Source organism: Balaenoptera musculus, chromosome 8, assembly GCF_009873245.2.
Source record: "Balaenoptera musculus isolate JJ_BM4_2016_0621 chromosome 8, mBalMus1.pri.v3, whole genome shotgun sequence".
Taxonomy (NCBI): Eukaryota; Metazoa; Chordata; class Mammalia; order Artiodactyla; family Balaenopteridae; genus Balaenoptera; species Balaenoptera musculus.
In genome coordinates, this window is record NC_045792.1 from 67,930,905 (window position 1) to 67,958,523 (window position 27,619).

General features: G+C 36.4%; 1 protein-coding gene across 1 annotated transcript in view; it reads left to right on the forward strand.

The window, feature by feature from the left end:
- PDE3B (phosphodiesterase 3B) overlaps positions 1-27,619 on the forward strand; it is a 172,429-nt gene that overhangs the window by 88,522 nt on the left and 56,288 nt on the right. Inside the window, exons 2-3 of the mRNA XM_036859888.1 lie at positions 9,547-9,597; positions 25,549-25,797. Coding sequence (XP_036715783.1) covers positions 9,547-9,597; positions 25,549-25,797 — 300 coding nt within the window. The remainder of the gene's footprint in view (positions 1-9,546; positions 9,598-25,548; positions 25,798-27,619) is intronic.

Here is a 27,619-nt window from a genome sequence, read left to right on the forward strand (position 1 = left end):
TTGTGTGAACTGTATAGAGTTGATTGGGGCAGGGGCGTGGGTAAGCAACCCAGCTTCCTCTGTTTGAGCCATAAGTAGGTGAGAAACAGTATAGTATAGTGTTTTTGAGAACCTGGACTCTGGCATCAGTCTGCCTGAGTTACTGTATGTATAGATGGAGATGGCTTTAGATATGGTCATAAAACCACCATTTTAGGTTGATCTCAGGTCTCCCCTGAGAGAAGGCCATTGTGATCCAGTTTTCTTTCCAGATTGGAGTCAAGTTTGTAGCATATTCCTGTGCTTGAGGTGAGGAACATTTTTTTTCTCTTTTGGTCTTGTTCATAAACTGTGCTTAGGATTCTAGAACATTTATTAGGAAGTTCCTCATGCAATCCTGAATTGTTCACATGTTTTAGTAAGGTCTTTTAAATAGTAGCTATTATTAATTTAATCTTTTGCTTAAATTATACTGAAAATTATATTTTAACTTAAAAGGAAAACATTATTCACAGTAGGAGGAAAACGGAAGTTATAGGCTTACAATCCCTTTTTTTTTCAGTTATTTTTGGCACATTCTCCCCAGAATATGTATCTCTTGGTGGGAATGCAGAGTCCATGTCTGGGATGGAGATAAAATTCTGCTTAACCATAGGCTAGAGAAACCAGTTGAGGCATGTGCCAACTCATATATCTGGAAGGACACAGGAGGTCTAGAAGAGAAGCAGGTAGGTAAAAACTTGAAAACATCTGGAATGAATAAGAGATTAAGAATACTGGTAAAATAGAGGCTATTTCATAGTATATTTAGAAAATGGTTCTCTGTGCTTGAATTCCCTTAGCACAACTAATTAGACCACGGTGTGTGGAACTGTTTTATTGATTGATTGATTGATTGATTGATTGATGTGTTGGGTCTTCGTTTCTGTGCGAGGGCTTTCTCTAGTTGCGGCAAGTGGGGGCCACTCTTCATCGCGGCGCGCGGGCCTCTCACTATCGCGGCCTCTCTTGTTGCGGAGCACAGGCTCCAGACGCGCAGGCTCAGTAATTGTGGCTCACGGGCCCAGTTGGTCTGCGGCATGTGGGATCTTCCCAGACCAGGGCTCGAACCCGTGTCCCCTGCATTGGCAGGCAGATTCTCAACCACTGCACCACCAGGGGAGCCCTGTGGAACTGTTTTAAAAGGATTCTGAAAGGTTTAAAAAAAAAAAAATGTAGGTGTTCTACTCAATTTCAGAACATCAAATGATAAAAACAAAAGTCTCATAAGATCAATAGGATATAGAGGTTTAAGTAGTTGGTACTTTTAGAGGTTAAATCTTTACGTTTTTCAAATAATCTATGACTTTTCATATTTTTCTCACTCAACCTATGTCTGTCCTATGTCCCTTTAAATATTGTTGTTTCTGGTTTTGTACTCTTGAGAGAAAAAAAACCCAAACTTATATGTACATTTCAACTGCTACTTTATAAAATCTGAATTATCAGTACGGCTTTAGAAAAACCTTTGTTGGAATTGCCTGGCATGTTCAAGGACCAGCAAATAAACTAGTAGAGCTAAGAGAGAATTGTAGGAGAAGAATTGGAAACAAAAAGTAAACATCACTCTTGAGGAATTTTGCTGTAAATGGGGAGCAAAGAACTGGGATAGAGACTGAGTGTTAAGTAAGATCATGAGAAAGTATGTGTGTGTGAGAGGTGAGGAATTGTGGCATGTTTATAGTCTAATGGGAATGACTTAGTAGAGAGAGAAAATGATGATGTAGCAGACGGGGAGAGAACTGCTTGTGAAATATCCTCAGGTAGGTACCAGCAGATTGGATCTAGTGCATTTATGGAAAAGTAAACCATTGACTAGAGCTCAGGAAGTTCATCTGTAGTAACAATGAAATGCAGGAAATATGGGATTGGAGGGTAATTTGATGATTTGATGATCCTTTTTTATTTATCATTTTTGGAAAGAAAGGTCTCATTAAAAGCTTTAATTATCCTTCAAGCATAGTAGTAGAAAGGGAATAAAATTGTAGGGAGATAAATCTGAGTTCAAATTCTAGCTCTGCAGTTTCCTAGCTGACACCTGACAGAACTTGGTTAACAATGTCCCTGTATTATTTAGGAGTGCAAAAAAGAAATAGAATTCACTCCAAGGTGGTTCAAATAAAAAGATTTTAATGAAGAATCTACTTTGAGAGAATGAGCGCGGTTAAGATGATGGACAAGGGGTGGTTAGGCAACAAGAGACTAGTAACTATGGAAAGCTGTTACCTCACCTGAGGCTGATGGAACAAGGGTGGAAATGGTGTGTTCAGAGTCACAGCTGAAGTTATGAAGGGAAGACCATCTGGTTAAGACCTGTAGTCATGGAGGCAGCAGAGAAGAAATAATCACCTCTCTCTCCTCCCAAACTCCGGTTTCCTGCTGTCATCTCCCAGCCTAAGTGGAAACCAGCTGCATGGGAGCTCGGGAGATGCAGTGTAGGGCCCAGCCTCCCCAGGGTGGGGAGGAGGGCAAAGAAGGGATCTGGGAGGCAAATACAGAATAATTAGTATAATCGCTAAGCCTCAACTTCCCCATATGTAAATGAGGTTACTTGCAAAATCGTTGTGATTTTACATGGCTGCCAAGCACCTGCCATATTGCTGGCACATAGTAGTGTTGATAATAACAGTAGTAAATGACAATAATTATAAGATGGTATAGAATAATGATTAAGAATCCTTAAAGTTTTGGAATGAGGCAGATCTGAATTTAATTTCTGTCTCTGCCACTTACTAATCATGTGACTCTGGGCAGGTTACTTCACCTTTTTAGTCTCTGTTGTGTCAATTGTAAAATGAGGAAATAAGGCTTACCACAAAGAATTCTAGTAAAGATTAAAGAAGACATTAGGTATTAGGCATCTAACATAGTGCTGGGGCATAGCTTACAGTCTAAGTCACCACGACTGTAATCAGATATTTTGATTGATTAGTAAGAATAGTAAATGAGATTAGTTTCTAACCCCCCTCCCCTCACACACACCTTTTTTTCCCTGCTTGTCAGTTTTTCTGACTGGGGCCCTTATTTGTCAAGGTTTCTATCTTAGAAAGTACAGTTTTAGTTTAGCTTTTTGGCGGTCCATTTATTTTATGTTTTTGGTTTATGTTCAATAAACACAGAGTTAAATGGGCCTAAGTTGGAAGGCATAGAAATAGAAAAAGTTGGAGATACTGAAATTCAGTCAATTTCATTAGCCTAGACTTATACATGAAGCTCAAGCAAAATGTCAACAAGAAACATGAGAATAAAGGATGTTGTAACGTTAATTCACAGCTGTACCATAATAGACAATCTTTCAAATTTCACATAAATATCACAGTTCTGTGAGCTTGACTTGAGGACACATATATACTTTTCTTTTTGGCTACATAGGGAACAATGAAATAAAACCTCATTGACGTAATTGAACTTGATAACATCTCCTGGCTGTGCTGCTGCTGTTTCTCTGTGGTGCTGGTGGTTTTGTAGAGCTCTGTAAAGCATGTTGGACTTATAAACATATTCAAATAGAAACTTTTATCAGGATTCAACTTCTTAATCACAAAGAAAAGCTGAATTTATATAAAGGCACAGTCTTGGGTTTACTTTATCAAATCAACTAAAAGAATTTTTTAAATAGTATGCACCTCATATGTTACTTAACTTATGAGAAAATGCTGTTTTAAAAATTATTTTTGAACAGATAACTATAGTGTGTGAAAATATGTACTAATTTCTGATACTGTACTGTATTTGAGTTTAGATGGAAACAGACAAATGTAATATTGGAAGCTTCTAAAAACAGCAATTAAAATTTCATACTTTCATTAAATGATGTCTTATAGTATAATAGAACCATGTTTTGAGAACATACCATAGCCACTAAAACTTCCTTTTTTTACTCAAAATTTAGCAGTATTTGAATTATTTATTCTTATATTTAAATTATTTATAGGATCCACTTTGGTATTGAGATTGAAGTTTAGATGCCTAAGGTTTTGCTGACTTGGGAACAGTTTATATACAGAGAATATACTGTCTACTTGGAAGTAAAATTTTAAAAGAGCTACATATTATATATTATATAGGAGGAATGAATGCTTCTACCAATGTTTCTTAAACTTTTAATATCCATGCACCATCCACTATGTATTCAGTATGTGTGGCAGGCACCTACCAATATTAGATAAATGTATTAAAATGATTCATAATTTTTAAAAACTAAAATAAGTACATTATCAGTGAACATTGTTTGCAATATTAAAGGTGTTTCTGTTTCAGCTCACTGATGAGTAAATAGGTTGTGCGTTGTAGATTCAGCACATGTATCCAACCAGATTCTTTTCTCTATTTCTCTTAAATTAGAAAAATTCAAGCAAAATTATAATTTACAGTGGAAAGCTGCAAGTGGTTTTTTTGGTTGTTGTTTCTGAATACTCAAATTCAACATGGACTCTCGAATCATAAAGAGATTTCTCACTGAAGATTACTTTCGAGGCTGTGTCACTTGCTAAGTTAAGGGTCATTGTCATGCTTAAAAACTTGAGAAATAGAAGTTCTCTGCATTTTATTGACTACTTCTATTTGCTATTTATAGTTTTTATTTGCACTCCATTTTCCCACAGCACACTGAAAAGATGTACTTTCTGTGGCCAAAAATTGAGTGCATTTACACTTATGCTATTCCTTTAACACTGAATCGTGCCCAGCATATGTGTTTTAACCACCAGCTGTTTTCTGTGAATAAAGCAGTGGTAGATCTGCAGTTAAGAGATAGTCTAGGGACTTCCCTGGTGGCACAGTGGTTAAGAATCGGCCTGCCAATGCGGGGGACACGGGTTCGGGTTCGAGCCCTGGCCTGGGAGGATCCCACATGCTGCGGAGCGGCTAAGCCCCTGCACCACAACTGCTGAGCAACCCCCGCTCCCCACAACTAGAGAAGAGCCCGCGCACAGCAACGAAGACCCAATGCAGCCAAAAATAAATAAATAAAAATAAATTTATTTTAAAAAAAAGATATTCTAATTGTTTAGCGAGGCTCTTCCTTGCTGTACAGATTCTCTCAGAACTGATTCCAGCACATGTTTTCAAGTCTCTATCATAGTTTACAAAATAATCACTAAATAGGAAAAAAAAAATCATATTTTGTAGTATGGGTTTTTCAGTGATAAACACATAAAAAAGTTGGCTGCCGTCTTTTGCTGTGTGTATTGCACATAAACCAAGAGCTGATTTGGATTCATCACATGAGTGCATTTACCTACCAGTAAAGTAAAATATCTGCTGTGTACAAATATGACAGTAATTACTCTTTTACCTTATATGCCTTTTCAGTTCTGTGATGTCCCAAGGTGTCACATAGTAAATACATTTTGGAAATTTTTTGGTCCGTTCTCTCTTCCAGCATAATGTTTATCATCTGTGTGGCTAGTTTTACAAGTCTCTCGGCAACAGTTTATCTTTTTTTATACGCTTTTCCTATGAGGAGCACAGAATCTGAATGGTGCCTCTAGTTTATGTCACTTCTGTTTTAGGAACAAAAATCTTCAGTTTCATATAAGAAAGCATTATGTTATTGTTCTAGAAAAGTTCTACTGGTTTACCAAAAAATCTTCACATTTTGTTTGAATGTCTTAAAAGTTTCAAAGTGGACAACATTCAGAAGAATATAAGGTGAATGAATTGCGAGTCTAAAAAAAAATCCAGTTTTTAGATAGTCACTGTTGTATGACTTAGTAATATTTTTTTTATGGGTCTGTGTGGTATTATCACACCCACAGATTTGTAGTCAGATTGCATTAGAGTCTTGTTCTCGATTCAGGCTTAGCATTTATTCTGAGTTTTGTTACTATTTTTATTAGTACCTTAAGCTTTAGGAAACCAATTTTGAGCCATTTATTTTTTGGATTGGAGATATAATGTAACAATGCAAAAAATGCAAATTCAATAGATATAAACAATAATATTCAAATGACACGAAAATACTTTACCTAGGATGATTTGTAGTCATGCAGAATAATGCAGGCCTTAGGGCACCTGCCTCGCTTTTCAATATGTATGGTTGGGAATTCCCTGGTGGTCCGGTGGTTAGGACTCTGCGCTTCCACTGCAGGGAGCATGGGTTCGATCTCTGGTCAGGGAACTAAGATGCAACAAGCTGCTTGGCCAAAAGTTTTTAAAAAAGATAAAAACAAAATATAATGGTTAAGATGATGATATTTCTGTGGAAATCAGAATTAATCTTGCAGTTCACAATGTTGAAATATATGTAAACTAAATTGGTTCTTCCCCCCCCCCAAATATTCCAGACCCCTGAGGAACAACTGGTGATTCACAGATTTGATTAATAATGGCTAATACTCTATTACTGTTTCTTAGTTTAAAATTTTATCTATGTGCTAATATTATAGAGGTATTGAGCAATATTTTCATTAAGGATTTTGCTGCTTCGGAAATCACGCACTCTACCCTTTATCATTAGTTCTACTGTCCGGGATCATTCCTATCAAGTAGAAACAAGCTCTAGAACCTACCATTTTAACAACAAAAGTATTATTCCCACATTCTTTTCTGGCTATTGCTCCATTTCATTCTTGCCATGTATAGCACAATTCCTCAAGAGTTTACTCTAGTCACTGTCTCTACTTCTTTACCAGTTTAGACACTAAGGACAAAAAACACTATCGACCCAAAATTATCTTTGAACATTACCAGTAAATTTGAAGTTCCCTGTATGCCACTCCCAGATCCAGTTTTCTTCTCCCTTAGAGATGATAACCATCCTGAATTTCTTCATAGTTTCCTGTATGTTTATATTTCTAAAAAGTATATTTCAATGAATATTTTATTTTATATTGCATGTAATTATACTGTATGTATCCTCCTGTGACTTTTCTCATTCAACATTATGTTTTTAAGATTCATTCATATAGGTTGTAGCTATCCTTCATTCATTTTCACTATTGTATTCCACTGCATGAATGTACCAAAATTTCCCCATTCTGTTATTGATGGACATTTGGGTCATTTTTAGTTTTCTTGCTGCCCCAAACAGTGCAGCTCTGTTCATCCATGTTGTCTCCTGGCATCAAACTATATAGAAAAGGATCAAGCTTTGGGGTTTTTGCCCCAATCTGCTTTTGTAAAATATACTAAAATCAACTCAGCAACATCAAATTGATATAAAAATTTCTAAACATTTACTCTTCATTTCTGTACTTTCTTATTGTGGACCACACCTTGAATAACACTGCTGTAAGATGTACCTAGCTGCAGCTGTATAATTCCTGGATCATACATCTTCTATTACTTATGCAGAAAATTTTGTTTTCTCAAAATCACTAATATTCTAGTTGTCCAATTTACACAGAAGGCAGTCTACCAGTGATTTGTGGCTTTCACTGTATCTCTTTTCAGTTCCTAATATGCAGGGGATTTGAGACTAAGACCTGCTGCTTTTTGGCAAATGTATTTTTGATCGCAGAGAAAGTGACTATAAATAAGGTTGATCTACTGCTTAAGAGTTTATTCAAAGCCAGAGTAGCAAGTGGGAGGCAAGGAAGACTCAGTGTTAAGAAACCCTCCTAATGAAAGTATGCTGGCGTTAGCAAGAAATCAACTTCTACTCAGACTAATGACTAGGAGAAATGAGGTGTAGGTATGTCACCGTTTGATGGTATCATCGTAGAAGAAATGTGGAGGTATGGATTGGATGATAGTATGTTAGGCAAGTATGCAGACTGAGACGCAAATCTCATAGGTAATCTTTAGTGATCCATCCTGTGGTTCTGTTTTCACTCCTGTTCATTCTGTACTTTTTAAAGTGAACTTAAGAAAACATCAGATTTACAAATGTCATGATGATGGGAAGAATGGTGAATAGGCTAGTCGACATTCCACTCTCCAAAGAAACTTGGACAGGCTGAAATCAGGACTGAAGTAAAGTACTGCAGTTGGGACTAAAAAGCCAGTTGTGTAAGAATAGCATGCAGAAAATGGAGCGTGTATATCAAGTACAAAAGAAATTTAGGGATTTTAGGTTATTTTAATCTTAATGTGAATGTTCTTAAGAAGTTATTAATGTCTTAAACTGCATTAATTAATATCTCTAGAATCTAGAGTTTATGCTGGTTAAATCACAACCTGAAATAATTATATGAGGACCACACTTAGGGCCATATAAAATAATGCGTAAATTTGATGCGTCTACTAATGTATATTATGTACTTTGCATGTAGCTGTACCATAGCCATTTTGCAGGTACTGGTCCATGAATTTTGTAAGTGGTCTGGATTTTCTTTGGGAAGAGATAGGTTTCTCTTTACTGGCAAGAGATGACCTTCTGCAAGGATGGTGATAATGACAATTGACGATTTTTAAAAGGGGTCAGCAAGCTATAGCCCACTGACCAAATCCTGCCAGGAACATGTTTTTGTATGGCCACTGAGCTAAGAATGTTTTTTTGTTTTGTTTTGTTTTGCATGTTAAAGGGTTGTAAAACAAAAACAAAAACCAAAGAATATGCCATGGAGACCTTACGTGGCTTGCAAAGCCTAAAATATTCACTATTTGTACCTTTACAGAAAAAAAATCTGCCAACTCCTATTTAAATATCGGACCAATGAAAGAGTAGATAACATTTTATGATCTTTTGCAATCAGGATCCTTACGACCAAGGACAAGAAACAACACAAATATTTCAGTACATAGAAATTGTGATTGTGTTACAAATTAACTAGGCTTATGTTCGATACTAGGGTTCAAAGCCATGTAGAAAATCACAATTATAATCAATTATTTAGGCAAAAGGAGGAGACCTATTTATTACTTAAGTAAAACTTAGAAGAAATTTAGGATTAATGGTAGGTAGCAGTTATAGCTTGCCAAATTTAAGCTAATTTTATCTCCTAGAGCAGTGACTATTAGATGGGGAAGTAGCCACACGGCCTGCTAGGAAGAGAAGTGCAGGAAAAAACTAGTCTGGTACTAAGAAGTTACCATTGAGAATCTATAAAGGAGAAAAACAGGATCAAAAGGGTTGTGTGTAGCTTTTTATAAATCCATTCCTTTATGCTTAATCTAAACCAAGGGCAAGCTTTGTAAAGTGCTTTTTGACAGAAGTGCCTTATTGGTAAGGAAATAGCACCACCTACTGACACTGGTTTAAAATGACAAATTATGAGCCTTTGGAGAGGGTAGGGAGGGGGAAGAATGGTGATTTGTCATTTTTCTTGTATTTTTAGTGAATGGATATGCTTCTGGATTTATATTTTCAGTTCTGTGGTAATAGATATTTTGAATCGATATTTTGAATATAGATTAGTTTAGTGACTTTATCCTGACTCTTCTTTTGATTTCTCAATCACAGATTGTGTAATTAATAAAATATTCCATCTAGAGATAATTTTTATTCTAATCTTCCCAATTCCTCTCCCAAACTTTAAGCTATTTTAGGTATCTGTAATTGAATATGCTCCATTTTGTCTTTACATATATTTATTTATTTCTGGTTTGTAAATAAGTGAATTCTTTTTTTTTTTTTTTTTCCAGATGATTCTTTGGGATTGGGACTTAAAGCAGTGGTATAAACCTCACTATCAGGTAAATATAAGTGATATCACTAATAATATTTGTAATCAAATTTTTGACATAGAAATCTTCTGAATGTAACTTTAATTTATATGCTGTAAGATTTTTCTTTAGCTGAACTAAAATAACCAGAACTTCATTTAGGTAGTTTTTAAAAAATATATTTTAATTGTAAGGGAAAAGAAAATATGAAACCAAACTTATATAAATAGTTATTTTTAAAATGTTGCTAATATAATCTGGGCTCATCTATATTAAATATGAGGCTCTTTTCCCCCCAGTTCACTCCACCTAGAGTTATTGGTAAATGTACAGAAAACTGCACAGCTCAATGAATTTTCAAAAATTAAACATCCCATATAACTAGTACCCATAACAAGAAATAGAACATTACCAGCATCCCACAAGCCTCACTTGTGTGCCATTCTAGTCATTATCTGTGTTTCCAAAGAAAATCCCTATCCAGACTTCTAGCATTAGTTTTCTTTATTTATGAACTTTATATATATGGAATCATACAAAATGTACTTTTTAAAGATTTTTTGATCACTTTATGTTGTTATCAGTAGAATTAAAAATAGAAGTATAGGAGAAAAAAGGAAAATCATTCAAACATCAAAGAATAACTATGTTAACTTTGTTAACTTTTGATATATATGTTTATAGATCTTTTCCTAGTTTTCCATTGTATTGAAACATATGGTTTATATAATTCTAGTCTACAAAGATTGTAATATTATGTTTCATATGCTGTTTTGAAACCTGATGTTTTTCACACTAATAGATAAACATTAATAAAAATCAAATCTTTGTCATTTGTATTTACAGACATATTACTTCTATTGTCCCAACATAAAATTTTGAAAAATGAACACCCCTTTGAGTGGTTGATTCTTATTTTTAAACTTTAAATGGAATAGCCACAACAGCCCATTAAGAAAAAAATATTCTCTGGTGTAACTGTTACAGTCAGATGATGTGAGAAAGACCACATCTGACCTAAAAGGGGCTGGGGTTTCTTGACCTAAATAGTGGCCTTTTTCATCAGTCATATTCACCAAGATCCTCAGTTTCCAATTAAAAGAGTATCTAAATTATTGGTAAAATCTAAAGATAAGTAAGCAGTACTGGTTGAGAGCATGGGCTTGTGGTCACACAGACTTTTATTTCTCTCTTCTCCTACCCCTCTTTCCCTAATAATCCTTTTTTTAAAATCAAAGTATAGGGAATTTCCTGGTGGTCCAGTGGTTAGGACTTAGCACTTTCACTGCCATGGGCCTGGGTTTGATCCCTGGTCAGGGAACTAAGATCCTGCAAGCTGCGCTGAATGGCCAAAAAAAAAAAAAAATTGAAGTGTAACGCTCATATATAAAAGTGTACAAGTCATAACTGTATAATTTGATGAATTTTCTCGGAGTGAATATATACATGTGACCATTTTTCAGATGAAGAATTCAGCACCCCAAAAGCCCCCTATGCTCCCCGCCTAGTCATCAACTTCTCCCAAGTGTCCTTTCAATCCTGATTTCGGTCATCACAACTTAGTTTTTCTTGTCTTTTTCTGAATTGTATATAAATGGAATTACTCATATGTATTTTCTGTCTTGCTTCTTTCAAAATTTATCTGTGAGATTAATTCATGTTATTATACATAGTAGTAATTCATCCATTCTCATTCTATTTAGTGTTTCATTGAATGAATATACAGTTAATTGATCCATTCTATAGCAGATTGACATTTGTTTTATTTTTCAGTTTTTTGTCTATTGCAAGTTATGCTGCTGAAACATTGTTGATGTCTTTTGTTGGATATATACATTAGAGTGCATTGCTGGGTCATAGGGTATACATGTGTATGTTCAGTTTTAGTAGGAAGCACCAGATAATTTTCCAAAGAGTTTGTATCACTTTTACCCAACCATCAGCAGTATATGGATGTTTCAGTTGTTCTGCATCTTTGCCAACACTTGGTAATGTCTGTTTTAAATCATTCTGGTAGCTGTTGAAGAGTATCCATTGTGGTTTTAGTATTTGTATTTCATTGATGGCTCATCAAGCTGAGAATCTTTTTATGTTAATTTGCTACTCAGATATCCTCTGGTAAAGATCTTTTCCCCATTTTTTCTGCTGATTATCTACCTTTTACTTAGTGATCAGTAGGAGTTCTTTATGTATTTTGGACATGAATATATATATTCATAAAAAAAATCTTCTCCCTGTCTTGGCTTATCATGGTGTCTTATTAAAAGTACTCCATCAATCACTTCCTTTTATGCCAACCTATCAATCATTTCCTTTTTGTCTAGTGATTTTTTTGTGTGTGTCCTATTTAAGAACACTTTGTCTACCTCCTGGGTTGTGTCTACCCTCTGGGTTGTGTCTACCCTCTTCTGTTACCTCCTAGCAGTTTTATGGTTTTACTTCTCATCTTTAGATCTGTAATGCATCTAGAATTGATTTTTCTGTATGGTGTGATTTATAGATCAAGACACATTTTTTTCCCATATGGTTATCCAATTGACCCAGTTCCAGTTGTTGAACAAAATACACATTCTTTCTTCTTTGCACTGTATTATAACCTTTGTCATATATCAAGTGACCATATGTAGATTTGTTTCAGGACTTTCTCTTCTGGTCTGTTTGTCAATTTGTCTCTCCTGAAACACTGATACCACACTCATTACTTTAATTACTGTAACTTTATAATAAGTCTTGATATCTGATAGTAAGTTCTCCAGCTTTGTTCTTCTTCAAAGAAGTTATCTTGACTACTCTTTAATAAACTTGAAAATTTCCACACACAAAAATAATACTGCTAGGATTTTGATTGAGACTATATTGACTCTATAAATCAGTATGAGAAGAATTTACATCTCATAATACTGAGGCTTTCAATCCATGAAAATGGTATATTCCTTTGCTGATCTGTGTCATCTTTATCTTAATAATGTTTTTAGTGTAGGGGTCATGCATACTTTGTTAGATTTATTCCTAGATATTTAATTTTTAAAATTGCAAAACATATTGTAAAAGGTGTCAATTTTTAGAAGTTCCATGTTTTTAATAGTTTGTGCTGCCTCATAGAAGTTCAGTTGATTTTTATATATTGATTCTTGTATCCAGTGTCCTTGCTAAATTTACTTATTAATTCTAATATCTTGTCTGAGGATTCTTTTAGAGTCTTTAGGGATATAATAACATCATCAATGAATAAGGGCAGGTTTATTAATTTATTTCCAATCCTTTGCCATTTTTCTTGCATAACTGTATGGTTTAGGATCTTTAATGCAGTGTTGAATAGAAGTGGTACTAGTAGGCAGCCTTGTCCTGTTCATGAACTCAGGGAGAAAATATTCAATATGTTCACCACTAATGTTTTCTATAGATACCCTTTATCAGATTAAGAAAGTTCTATTCTAATCCCATTTTACTAAAAACTTTTTTCTTTTAAGTCATAAATGAGTGTAGAATTTTATCAGATGCTTTTTCTGCACCTATTGAGATGATCCCTGGATTTCCCCCATTTATTCTATTGATGTGGTAAATTATATTCTTTTATTATTGTGCCTGTGTTGAACCATCCCTGGAATCACAGAATAAAGCAAATTTGATCAAGAAGTATTTTCTTTTTAAAAATATGTATCAGGATATAGAAGATGAGAGTTCAGCCGCGGCAGCAGCAGCAGCAGGGAACTCTTTGGGCCAGAATTTTGCTTAATTCTTATCCTGATTGTGTTGCTTAAAAATATCTTTTTGAGTGGAATCAAGGTTGAAAGAGGGAGGCCATTGGAGGTGTTTGAAATAAGGAATCCTATGATAAAAGCGGTCAGTGTGAGGAGATTAACCAAGATGGCGGAGTAGAAGGACGTGCTCTCACTCCGTCTTGCGAGAACACCAGAATCACAACTAGCTGCTGGACAATCATCGACAGGAAGACACTGGACTTCACCAGAAAAGACACCCCACATCCAAAGACAAAGGAGAAGCCACAATGAAACGGTAGGAGGGGCGCAATCAGAGTAAAATCAAATCCCATAACTGCTGGGTGGGTGACTCACAGACTGGCGAACACTTATACCACAGAAGTCCACCCACTGGGGTGAAGGTTCTGGGCCCCATGTCAGGCTTCCGAACCTGGGGGTCCGGCAACGGGAGGAGGAATTCCTAGAGAATCAGACTTTGAAGCCTAGTGGGAATTGATTGCAGGACTTCGACAGGACTGGGGGAAGCAGAGACCCCACTCTTGGAGGGCGCACACAGAATAGTGTGTGCATCGGGACCCAGGGGAAGGAGCAGTGACCCTGGGGGAGACTGAACCAGACCTACCTACCTGCTAGTGTTGGAAGGTCTCCTGCAGAGGCGGGGGCTGGCTCTGTTTCACCGTGGGGACAAGGACACTGGCAGCAGAAGTTCTGGGAAGTACTCCTTGGCATGAGCCCTCCCAGAGTCTGCCATTAGTCTCACCAAAGAGCCCAGGTAGGCTCCAGTGTTGGGTTGCCTCAGGCAAAACAACCAACAGGGAGGGAACCCAGCCCCACCCATCAACAGTTAAGTGGATTAAAGTTTTACTGAGCTCTGACAGCCACAGCAACAGTCAGCTCTACCCACCACCAGAGCCTCCCATCAAGCCTCTTAGATAGCCTCAACCACCAGAGGGCAGACAGCAGAAGCAAGAAAAACTACAATCCTGCAGCCTGTGGAACAAAAACCACATTTACAGAAAGATAGACAAGATGAAAAGGCAGAGGGGTATATACCAGATGAAGGAACAAGAAAAAGCCCCAGAAAAACAACTAAATGAAGTGGAGATAGGCAACCTTCCAGAAAAAGAATTCAGAATAATGATAGTGAAGATGATCCAGGACCTCGGAATAAGAATGGAGGCAAAGATTGAGAAGATGCAAGAAATGTTTAACAAAGACCTAGAAGATTTAAAGAACAAAGAAACAGAGATGACCAATACAATAACTGAAATGAAAAATACACTAGAAGGAATCAATAGCAGGATAACTGAGGCAGAAGAACGGATAAGTGACCTGGAAGACAGAATGGTGGAATTCACTGCTGCAGAACAGAATAAAGAAAAAAGAATGAAAAGAAATGAAGACAGCCTAAGAGACCTCTCGGACAACATTAAACGCAACAACATTCGCATCATAGGGGTCCCAGAAGGAGAAGAGAGAAAGGACCTGAGAAAATATTTGAAGAGATTATAGTCGAAAACTTCCCTAGCATGGGAAAGGAAATAGCCACCCAAGTCCAGGAAATGCAGCGAGTCCCATGCAGGATAAACCCAAGGAGAAACACGCCGAGACACATAGTAATCAAATTGGCAAAAATTAAAGAAAAAGAAAAATTATTGAAAGCAGCAAGGGAAAAACGACAAATAATATACAAGGGAACTCCCGTAAGGTTAACAGCTGATTTCTCAGCAGGAACTCTATAAGCCAGAAGGGAGTGGCATGATATACTTAAAGTGATGAAAGGGAAGAACCTACAACCAAGATTACTCTTGATTACCCGTCAAGGATCTCATTCAGATTCGATGGAGAAATCAAAAGCTTTACAGACAAGCAAAAGCTAAGGGAATTCAGCACCACCAAACCAGCTCTACAACAAATGCTAAAGGAACTTCTCTAAGTGGGAAACATGAGAAGAAAAGGACCTACGAAAACAAACCCCAAACAATTAAGAAAATGGTCATAGGAACATATAGATCGATAATTACCTTAAACGTGAATGGATTAAATGCTCCAACCAAAAGACACAGGCTTGCTGAATGGATACAAAAACAAGACTCATATATATGCTGTCTACAAGAGGCCCACTTCAGACCTAGGGACACATACAGACTGAAAGTGGGGGGATGGAAAAAGATATTCCATGCAAATGGAAATCACAATAAAGCTGGAGTAGCAATACTCATATCAGATAAAATAGACTTTAAAATAAAGAATGTTACAAGAGACAAGGAAGGACACTACATAATGATCAAGGGATCAATCCAAGAAGAAGATATAACAATTATAAATATATATGCACCCAACATAGGAGCACCTCAATACATAAGGCAACTGCTAACAGCTATGAAAGAGGAAATCGACAGTAACACAATAATAGTGGGGGACGTGGGCTTCCCTGGTGGTGCAGTGGTTGGGAATCCGCCTGCCAATGCAGGGGACACGGGTTCGTGCCCCGGTCCAGGAAGATCCCACATGCCGCGGAGCGGCTGGGCCCGTGAGCCACAACTACTGAGCCTGCACGTCTGGAGCCTGTGCTCCGCAACAAGAGAGGCCGCGATAGTGAGAGGCCCGCGCACTGCCATGAAGAGTGGCTCCCACTCGCCGCAACTGGAGAAAGCCCTTGCACAGAAACGAGGACCCAACGCAGCCAAAAATAAATAAATTAATTAATTAAAAAAACAAACAAAAAAAAAAAAACAAAAAAAAATAGTGGGGGACTTTAACACCTCACTTACACCAATGGACAGATCATCCAAAATGAAAATAAATAAGGAAACAGAAGCTTTAAATGACACAATAGACCAGATAGATTTAATTGATATTTATAGGACATTCCATCCAAAAACAGCAGATTACACGTTCTTCTCAAGTGCGCACGGAACATTCTCCAGGATAGATCACATCTTGGGTCACAAATCAAGCCTCAGTAAAGTTAAGGAAATTGAAATCATATTAAGCATCTTTTCTGACCACAACGCTATGAGATTAGAAATGAATTACAGGGGAAAAAATGTAAAAAACACAAACACATGGAGGCTAAACAATACGTTACTAAATAACCAAGAGATGACTGAAGAAATCAAAGAGGAAATCAAAAAATACCTAGAGGCAAATGACAATGAAAACACGACGACCCAAAACCTATGGGATGCAGCAAAAGCAGTTCTAAGAGGGAAGTTTATAGCTATACAAGCCTACCTCAAGAAACAAGAAAAATCTCAAGTAAACAATCTAACCTTACACCTAAAGGAACTAGAGAAAGAAGAACAAACAAAACCCAAAGTTAGCAGAAGGAAAGAAATCATAAAGATCAGAGCAGAAAGAAATGAAATAGAAACAAAGAAAACAATAGCAAAGATCAATAAAACTAAAAGCTGGTTCTTTGAGAAGATAAACAAAATTGATAAGCCATTAGCCAGAGTCATCAAGAAAAAGAGGGAGAGGACTCAAATCAATAAAATCAGAAATGAAAAAGGAGAAGTTACAACAGACACCGCAGAAATACAAAGCATCCTAAGAGACTACTACAAGCAACTCTGCCAATAAAGTGGACAACCTGGAAGAAATGGACAAATTCTTAGAAAGGTATAACCTTCCAAGACTGAACCAGGAAGAAATAGAAAATATGAACAGACCAATCACAAGTAATGAAATTGAAACTGTGATTAAAAATCTTCCAACAAACAAAAGTCCAGGACCAGATGATGTCACAGGTGAATTCTATCTAACATTTAGAGAAGAGCTAACACCCATCCTTCTCAAACTCTTCCAAAAATTGCAGAGGAAAGAACACTCCCAAACTCATTCTATGAGGCCACCATCACCCTGATACCAAAACCAGACAAAGACACTACAAAAAAAGAAAATTACAGACCAATATCACTGATGAATATAGATGCAGAAATCCTCAACAGAATACTAGCAAACAGAATCCAACAACACATTAAAAGGATCATACACCACAATCAAGTGGGATTTATCCCAGGGATGCAAGAATTCTTCAATATACGCAAATCAATCAATGTGATACACCATATTAACAAATTGAAGAATAAAAACCATATGATCATCTCAATAGATGTAGAAAAAGCTTCTGACAAAATTCAGCACCCGTTTATGATAAAAACTCTCCAGAAAGTGGGCATAGAGGGAACCTACCTCAACATAATAAAGGCCATATATGACAAACCCACAGCAAACATCATTCTCAATGGTGAAAAACTGAAAGCATTTCCTCTAAGATCAGGAACGAGACAAGGATGTCCACTCTCACCACTATTATTCAACATAGTTCTGGAAGTCCTAGCCACGGCAATCAGAGAAGAAAACGAAATAAAAGGAATACAAATTGGAAAAGAAGAAGTAAAACTGTCACTGTTTGCAGATGACATGATACTATACATAGAGAATCCTAAAAATGCCACCAGAAAACTGCTAGAGCTAATTAGTGAATTTGGTAAAGTTGCAGGATACAAAATTAATGCACAGAAATCTCCTGCATTCCTATACACTAATGATGAAAAATCTGAAAGAGAAATTAAGGAAACACTCCCATTTACCATTGCAACAAAAAGAAAAAATACCTAGGAATAAACCTACCTAGGGAGACAAAAGACCTGTATGCAGAAAACTATAAGACACTGATGAAAGAAATTAAAGATGATACCAACAGATGGAGAGATATATCATGTTCTTGGATTGGAAGAATCAACATTGTGAAAATGACTATACTACCCAAAGCAATCTACAGATTCAATGCAATCCCTATCAAATTACCAATGGCATTTTTTATGGAACTAGAACAAATCATCTTAATATTTGTATGGAGACACAAAAGACCCCGAATAGCCAAAGCAGTCTTGAGGGAAAAAAACGGAGCTGGAGGAATCAGACTCCCTGACTTCAAACTATACTACAAAGCTACAGTAATCAAGACAATATGGTACTGGCACAAAAGCAGAAACATAGATCAATGGAACAAGATAGAAAGCCCAGAGATAAACCCACGCACCTATGGTCAACTAATCTATGACAAAGGAGGCAAAGATATACAATGGAGAAAAGACAGTCTCTTCAATAAGTGGTGCTGGGGAAACTGGACAGCTACATGTAAAAGAATGAAATTAGAATACTCCCTAACACCATACACAAAAATAAACTCAAAATGGATTAGAGACCTAAATGTTAAGACTGGACACTATAAAACTCTTAGAGGAAAACATAGGAAGAACACTCTTTGACATAAATCACAGCAAGATCTTTTTCGATCCACCTCCTAGAGTAATGGAAATAAAAACAAAAATAAACAAATGGGACCTAATGAAACTTCAAAGCTTTTGCACAGCAAAGGAAACCATAAACAAGACGAAAAGACAGCCCTCAGAATGGGAGAAAATATTTGCAAATGAATCAACGGACAAAGGATTAATCTCTAAAATATATAAACAGCTCATTCAGCTCAATATTAAAGAAACAAACACCCCAATCCAAAAATGGGCAGAAGACCTAAATAGACATTTCTCCAAAGAAGACATACAGACAGCCACGAAGCACATGAAAAGATGCTCAACATCACTAATTATTAGAGAAATGCAAATCAAAACTACAATGAGGTATCACCTCACACCAGTCAGAATGGGCATCATCAGAAAATCTACAAACAACAAATGCTTGAGAGGGTGTGGAGAAAAGGGAACCCTCTTGCACTGTTGGTGGGAATGTAAACTGATACAGCCACTATGGAGAACAATATGGAGGTTCCTTAAAAAACTAAAAATAGAATTACCATATGACCCAGCAATCCCACTACTGGGCATATACCCAGAGAAAACTGTAATTCAAAAAGGCACATGCACCCCAATGTTCATTGCAGCACTATTTACAATAGCCAGGTCATGGAAGCAACCTAAATGCCCATCGACAGACGAATGGATAAAGAAGTTGTGGTACAGGGGCTTCCCTGGTGGCGCAGTGGTTGAGAGTCTGCCTGCCAATGCAGGGGACACGGGTTCGAGCCCTGGTCTGGGAACATCCCACATGCTGCGGAGCAACTAGGCCCGTGAGCCACAATTACTGAGCCTGCGCGTCTGGAGCCTGTGCTCCGCAACAAGAGAGGCTGCGATAGTGAGAGGCCCGCGCACCGCGATGAAGAGTGGCCCCCGCTTGCCGCAACTAGAGAAAGCCCTCGCACAGAAACGAAGACCCAACACAGCCATAAATAAATAAATAAAATTAAAAAAAAAAAAGAAGTTTTGGTACATATATACAATGGAATATTACTCAGCCATAAAAAGGAACGAAATTGAGTCATTTGTTGAGACGTGGATGGATCTAGAGACTGTCATACAGAGTGAAGTAAGTCAGAAAGAGAAAAACAAATATCGTATATTAACGCATGTATGTGGAACCTAGAAAAATGGTACAGGTGAACCGAGTTGCAGGGCAGAAGTTGAGACACAGATGTAGAGAACAAATGTATGGACACCAAGGGGGGAAAACTGCGGTGGGGTGGGGATGGTGGTGTGCTGAATTGGGCGATTGGGATTGACATGTATACAGTGATGTGTATAAAATTGATGACTGATTAAAAAAAAAATATGTATCAGGGACTTCCCTGGTGGTGCAGTGGTTAAGAATCTGCCTGCCAATGCAGGGGACACGGGTTCGATCCGTGGTCTGGGGAGATCCCACATGCCGTGGAGCAACTAAGCCCGAGCACCACACCTGCTGAGCCTGCGCTGTAGAGCCCACGTGCCGCAACTACTGGAGCCTGCATGCTCTAGGGCCCGTGCTCCGCAACAAGAGAAGCCACCACTATGAGAAGCCCGTGCACCGCAACGAAGAGTAACCCCTGCTCGCCACAACTAAAGAAAGCCTGTGTACAGCAACGAAGACCCAACTCAGCCCAAAAAATATATATATATACATATATATATATATATGTATATATATACACACACACACACACACATAATATATATCAATCACTGGATTTTATTTATTAATATTTTGAATCTATGTCTATGTGAGAGAATTGGCCTATTATTCTTGTTTTTCATCATGTTTTTGGCATGTTTTTGGTATAAAGGTTATACCGGCCTCATAAAATAAGGTGGGAAATTACCTTTTTTTCTATTATCTAGAAGAGTCTGGTAAGATGGGTTTCATTTCTTCCTTTGGAAGAAAACTCTACTCTGGTGATGCTCTCTCAGTTTGGAGCTTTTCTTATGGGCAAGTTTTAAATTATTAAGTTTCTTTAATAGTTTTAGGACTATTCAGGTTTTCTGTCTCTTCTTATAACAGTTTGGTTAGTGGTGTTTTTCTCGAAACTCGTTTTGTTTTGTTTCCTCCAGCATTGAGACTGCTGAAAACTATATTTTACTTTCAAAATAGAAATCTTTTTGAGGATTTCTGCTTGGTTTCTCCATCTCTTGGCCAGTGTTTACAGATTGCCAAATATCTTCAGGGGAAAAGCATCTCTGAATTCAAGCTTGCATCTTTGTTCTTCCCTTCTCTCTGGGATCTTGCTTGGCATTTAAAGCTCTCCCTGTCTTTGTAACCCTAAATTCCAGTTTTGGTCTCCTAGTATAGAGCTGTTTCCTAGCCTCTTAACTGCTCTGCTTATCATCTTCTCTGCCCCATGTCAGCTATGAATCAGTAGCAAGTTCTGTGAAAGGAAAAAGTAGCACAGAATATTGGGTTCATTTCAATCTTTTCTCTTAACTCTAGGTTCTTGTTTTTTTCAAGCCCTGTTCTGATGCCCTGAAATGGATGCTATTTCTATTTTATTTTGGCTTTTCTAGACCAGTTGTTCTAGGCAGAAGAGTTGGTCTGATGCAAACTAGTCCCTCCCAGCTGAAAAATTAGGCAAGCCTTTTAAGACACTTTGAACCTATTTCCTCATCTATAAATTGGGAATAAAAAATACCAGTTTCCTCAGAGGGCTGATTAAAATAATAATAATATGTGCCTGGTACATAGTAGCACACAAAAATATAAGCTGATATTATATTAATTTCAATAATAATAAATACTAAGCATCTCTGAAATTATAGTAAAAGATACGCGTTAGCAAATTTTTTCCTGTAAAGGGCCATATAGCAAATATTTTAGCATTTGCAGGGACATACAGCCACCTACTCCTCCCCCTCCTCCACTCCCACAGTGACTGTTAAAATGTAGTATTCTTGGCTCTGTGTACAAAAACAAGAGTTTGCCAAATATAAGCCAAATGGGAAATAAGAATTTAAGTTAAACTTTTAAAGTTATAGCAAATAATTTGAATATTCCATTCGATCTGACATAAGTCAGATGATGTCAGTCTCTTGCTCACTATGCTCCTATCTCACCAAAAATAAAAGCTAAAGTCCTAATCATGGACTTAGAAGACCCTGCACAATATGGTCCCTTCCTTTACTCCCTTTTACTTCTCTGACCTCATCTTCTGCTTTCTCTTTCATTTACTCTGCTGCTGCTACACTGGCCTTGTTATCCCTCAAACAAGCCAGGCAGGCTTCTGCCTCTGCATCTTTTTTTTTTAACATCTTTATTGGAGTATAATTGCTTTACAAGGGCGTGTTAGTTTCTGCTGTATAACAAAGTGAATCAGTTATACATATACATATGTTCCCATATCTCTTCCCTCTTGCATCTCCCTCCCTCCCACCCTCCCTATCCCACCCCTCTAGGTGGTCACAAAGTACAGAGCAGGGAGATCAGCTCTGTGCCTCTGCATCTTTGCAGGCGCTAGTCTGTGTGCCTGGAATGCTCTTTTCTCACACTTTTGTCAGGTCTTAACATCATAAGTACTGCCGTCTTTTTAATGCCCTCCATCACTTCTTTTTTCCTTTTCTTGCTTTATTTCCCTTTGACCGCCTCAAAATCCATGACTCTCCATTGTCCATATTCCTTAGCCTGGAATCTGATGTTCTCAAATATTGGTTCCAACATGCCTCCTCCAACCTTATCTTCCACTGCTCTTGGAAAAAAAAAAAAAGTATATATATATATATTATATAACCTATACTTAAAAAATTTTACGTTCCCTGTACATCGCTATTTCACCACTTTTGTACCTTTATTTATGCTCTCTCCTTCTTGAAGAATGAGTTTCCCCAAATAAATTTTGTTTGTTTTTATTGTAAAAAATTCTTTTCTCCTAATCTTTCTGAGTAAAATCCTACCAAATGAATAGCTCAGCTCAAATGCCACCCTTACCATGATGTTTCTGTTAATCACTCAGATTAAAGTTATCTATATATTCTTTGAACTCTGGTACCATTTTATCTGTATTTTTATCTCACCACTTTCCATAATAATAATATTTGTTGCCCTTTACCTATATATTCTATACATTGCTTTATGTGTTCTGCATGTATCATCAGATTTAATTCTCCCTGATACTCTCTGCTAAGTACCAGTATAAACTCTGGAAATAACGCAAGAGGCGAACAAAGGAGAACTCTGAAAAATGCAAAGAGGAGAAATTAGGGACCCCAGTAACAGAGGAACAACATAGTGTGACAGGGTGTCTTATAACTGTCACCCAACAGCAAATGTTGGGGTAATGCAGACTCCCAGCCTAACCACAGAATGTGATGCAGGTAGGCTCTTCCTTTCCTTAAAATTGAATGAGAGTCTTGCCAACAACACCAAGGGGGAATTGATCAGGAACTCCATTGACATTAAGTGGCCAGGGAAGTATGGTTATTCCCTACTAGGCATGAGACTCCCCTTCCCCAATGAGACAGAGGGTGCCAGGTCTCCACGACACAGGTGCCTAGCCCAGAAAGTGCTCTTTGTCCTTGTGCTTGGAGACTCCTTGCCGACCTAGAGGCACCAGATAGCCAACCTGAGGAAGCTCCCCACCGACTGTCACTGCAGCACCATCAGGGACCAGTGGAAACCTAGTAGCAGCACCAGGAGAAAATCAAGCATACGGAAAATACCACTGTGAATGCCCTGAGAATTAAATTTTCGTTAGAACTACAGCCTGAAAAAGTAGACTAGGACTTGGTGCTAAATCTAAAGAGGAAGACCACCTCCCACTATAAAAGATTTAAATTAGGACCCGAGTCTTCTAGCATAGTTTTCCAAATGTTGATAAAATTTGAATCACCTGTCCATACCAAGAACCAGGAGAATCACAACTTGAATGAGAAAAGACAATCAATGATTAACACCAAGATGGTCGGATTTGGAATTGTCTGACCAAGAATTTTAAAGCGGCCATCATAAAAACATCCTAACAAGCAATTACAAATTCTCTTGAAACAAATAAACAAAATAGAAAATCTTAGCAAAAAAATAGAAGTTACCAAAAAAAAAAAAAAAAAAGGGAAGTTATAGAACTGCAAAATGCAATAATGGAAATAAAAAACTTGTATAATGGTCAATAGAGTGGTGATGACAGAGCACAAAATCTGTGAGCTTGAGGATAGATCAGTAGAATTTACTCAGTTTGAACAACATTGAGAAAATAAATGGAAACAAAATGAACAGAGCCTTCAGGACCTGGTGGACAATAACAAAAGATCCAACATTCATATCATCAGTGTCTGAGAAGGAGAGAGAGTGGGTTTGAAAAAGTATTTGAAGAAGTAATGGCTGAAAACTTCCCAAATTTTGCAAAAGATGTAATTCTGCAAATTCAAGAAGCTGAGTGAATCCCAAATAGGATCAGCGCCCCCCGCCCCAAGTCTACTCCAAGATATGTCAATTAAACTTTTGAAAACTAAAAGCAAAGAAAATATTTTGAAAGCAGCCAGAGAGAAATGACACACTGCATATAAGGGAACACCAACTCAAATGACAACAGATTTCTTATTTGGGTGTGGGAAAACAGATACTGTTATATACAATTTGTGGAGGTATAGATTTGACCAACATATGCAAGGGTAGTTTTATAGTGATTTTGGTTTTGTTCATTTACTTTGGTTCAGTAGTTCAAGTTAGGGGAAGCTATCTGTCAGAAGTATGCTTAATATCTACAGTGACATATAGAGAGAGGTGTTTGCTTATAAAGACTAGAAATAGCTGGGCTATGGCCCAATATTGGGGAACGTTTTAAAATAAAAACTAACACAAAATAATACTTCACAAGGGGAAAAAAAAAGAATTCCACAAAGAGCAAAGACATTACTAAGCTAATTGTTGGTCTAACTTTCATAACATTTCTCAATTTCAAAATGTGTTGAGGATAATTAATAAACAGTGAACTCAATAAATACTTTGAATACTTACGAACACACCCAAATGTAAATTCAAGGCACAATAAAACAAACAAAAGTAACATTTAATTCACTGTTCTGATTATCAGTGGACTTATTTCTGTGGGTAATTGTGTTGAACATAATATATATGTATTTTCAAAAAGTAAAAATCATATCATATATATTCATCAGTGAAATATTAATTTTAAATTAAAAAAATGTATTTCCCAGCCATTTTTAAGGGCCCAGTGTCCTGTTATTCCTTCCATATTAACTATTCAGTTCAGTGTTATCACTATCTCCTTTGAACTCTGACACCATTTTTTCTCCTTTTTATCTCATCATTTTCTATAATATGGATAATAATAGTTTTATTTATTGCATTTTAAATATATGTACCATGCATTGCTTTATGTGCTTTACATAGATTATCAGATTTAATTCTCATATCAGCCCTTAATGAGGTAGTTGTTATCCCCATTTTACAGTGAAGAAACTGAAAAGTTCGGATGTTGAATAACTTGCTCCAAGTCGATTTCCAACTCAGATGTCTTTGAAACAAAGCCTTGTCACTATGCTAGACTGCCTCTTAAGTGAGGAGTAAATAAAAGAAATGCTGTATATGTTTGAAAGAAATTTTGACATAGAGGAAAGAAAATCATTAATAAATTAATAAAATGCCCAAACTATAGATTCTGAAGAAACACAAATTTGGTTCCATACTAGTTATAAGGTAAGTCATTAATGAATACCGTTAAATATGAGATACACTAACAAAAATGTAGAAAAAAAATTAAAGTTTACAATATCTGTTATATCAGCATCAAAAATTTTAAAGTTAGAATCATACCACTTGTTATATCATTTATGCCATGTCCAAATAAATGAAAATTAATATTTAATAGGATTCAAGTACTTAGTTATTGTTAGAGTTAAGTTTTTCTTAAATGTTAAATTTTCTGTGTAACACATATATAATTTTATGGGTTTTTTTTTTTTTTCTTTTCTAGAGTTCTGGAGGTGGAAGTGGAGTTGATCTTTCGGTGCTAAATGAGGCTCGTAATATGGTGTCAGATCTTCTGGTTGACCCAACCCTTCCCCCGCAAGTCATTTCTTCCCTCCGGAGTATCAGTAGCTTGATGGGTGCTTTCTCTGGCTCCTGTAGGCCAAAGATTAATCCTCTCACACCATTTCCTGGATTTTATCCCTGCTCTGAAATAGAGGACCCAGCTGAGAAAGGAGATAGAAAACTTCACAAGGTCAAAATACAGTAATCAGCCAGCTCTATTTATCACGTTTAATAATGTTTTTGAATTAAAATTGCTCCTTTAAATCTTGGATAAAATAGAGTTTCTTTTTAAAGGGCCAGCTTCTTTTCCAGTACATTGAGTTGCTTGGGACTTCAGAGGTAGTCATAATCTCAAATAATTCTAAGCAAGTATTCAGTTTTTATTCTAAATAATATTGCTGTAATTAGCAGTTATAACTTCATCGGTAACAACTATTTTTTATTATTGTTGTTATTGTTTTTAAGAAGTAGAGAACAGGCAAATTTAATTTCAGGCTGTACAGCAAACTAGTATTCAAATTGTGTCATTATTCTATTTTATTCTTTAGAAACAAGAAATTGTTCTTTTTGAACCAAGAAAAAATGATCATTATAATATTCATTTTATGAAATTACACAGCATTATTTTAAACTGATTTTCACATTTTTTGGAACTGTCTCTCCCTACCTCCCGCCTACCCACTGGAGATTACTATAGCCCAATAAGCATTGACTTTTCCACCAGTAGATATGGGATTAATTTTTCTTTAAATATCACTGATTCAAAATAGGATTTCCTTTAGAAAATAATAAATACTGTTCTAAATAGGTATACATTATGTCTGTTCAGATTGCTTTTAATTCTTTTATTTGACTCTCAATACCTTTACCAGTAGCTAAGATAATAAAAGTTTAAAACTAGAAATATTTTAGAGATTATTTTAACTACTTTATTCTACTGGCTAAAGAAACTAAGAGAAGATGAAATTCAAACCAGTTAATTTTGTTCATTGTAATAGTGATCTAGAGCTTAGAAAAAGTTAAATATAGTTTTTGGAGAGACTTTGATCATCAGTTAATTCTGTTAATTCTCAGCATTATTGTATAGAAGTGTTGAAAAATTAAGCAAGCCCGATTAGGGCAAATTTTTCATAATTATTGTTCACAAATCTGGATCATAGGTAGTTATGTGATGCTTTTATTTTTAAAGTGTATCGAGTAGCACCTGCATTACACAAAACCCAATGGTAATTAAGTTATATGGCATTTTTTTTTTTTTAGCACTCTACCTATGAGAAAGATTAATCACAAGCAACAAAAAGGGATAGCAATAAATTCATCAATAAAATAACTAATATATTCTTGAGTTAGTTTTCATTTGATATGCTGTTCTTCCTTTGTATTTTCCATTGACATCTGATGTTTAGAATAGTAATTTTAAAAAATAATAATTCTTAAAAATCTTAGTAATAAAAATCACACTGAGGGAATTCCCTCGTGGCCTTGTGGTTAGGATGTCGGGCTTTTACTGCTGTGGCCTGGGTTCAATCCCTGGTCGGGGAACTGAGATCCCACAAGCCGCATGACGAGGCCAAAAAAAAACCAAAAAAAATCACATTGATATCAGTATTATGTTTGTTATTATGTTTACTATGTAGAAAAGTGTACTGTACATTTTAGAAACATTTAACAATAATATTAATTAAATAGGATGCCTAATTGCCTCATTTCCTGAACATTCTAGGTAATAAGGCTTATTTTGAGTACTAGAATTTACTGATAGGAATAAGTCATATAAGAACAAGGAAGTAACCCTTATTTCTTTTGTGTTCTTTAAAACTTCTTATTTGAATTTCTTATCTAATTTATCTCTGCTTTGGAAAAGAATATAAAAAGCCTGATGTTACTTCAGAAAAGAGCAAGAGCATTTATGAAAAAATAATTAGGAAGGAAAAGGGAGTTAGAACAGATAATTTAATGTAAATGTCTTATATGTGTATTAAGAACTAAGAAAGATTGTATGGACCTAAATT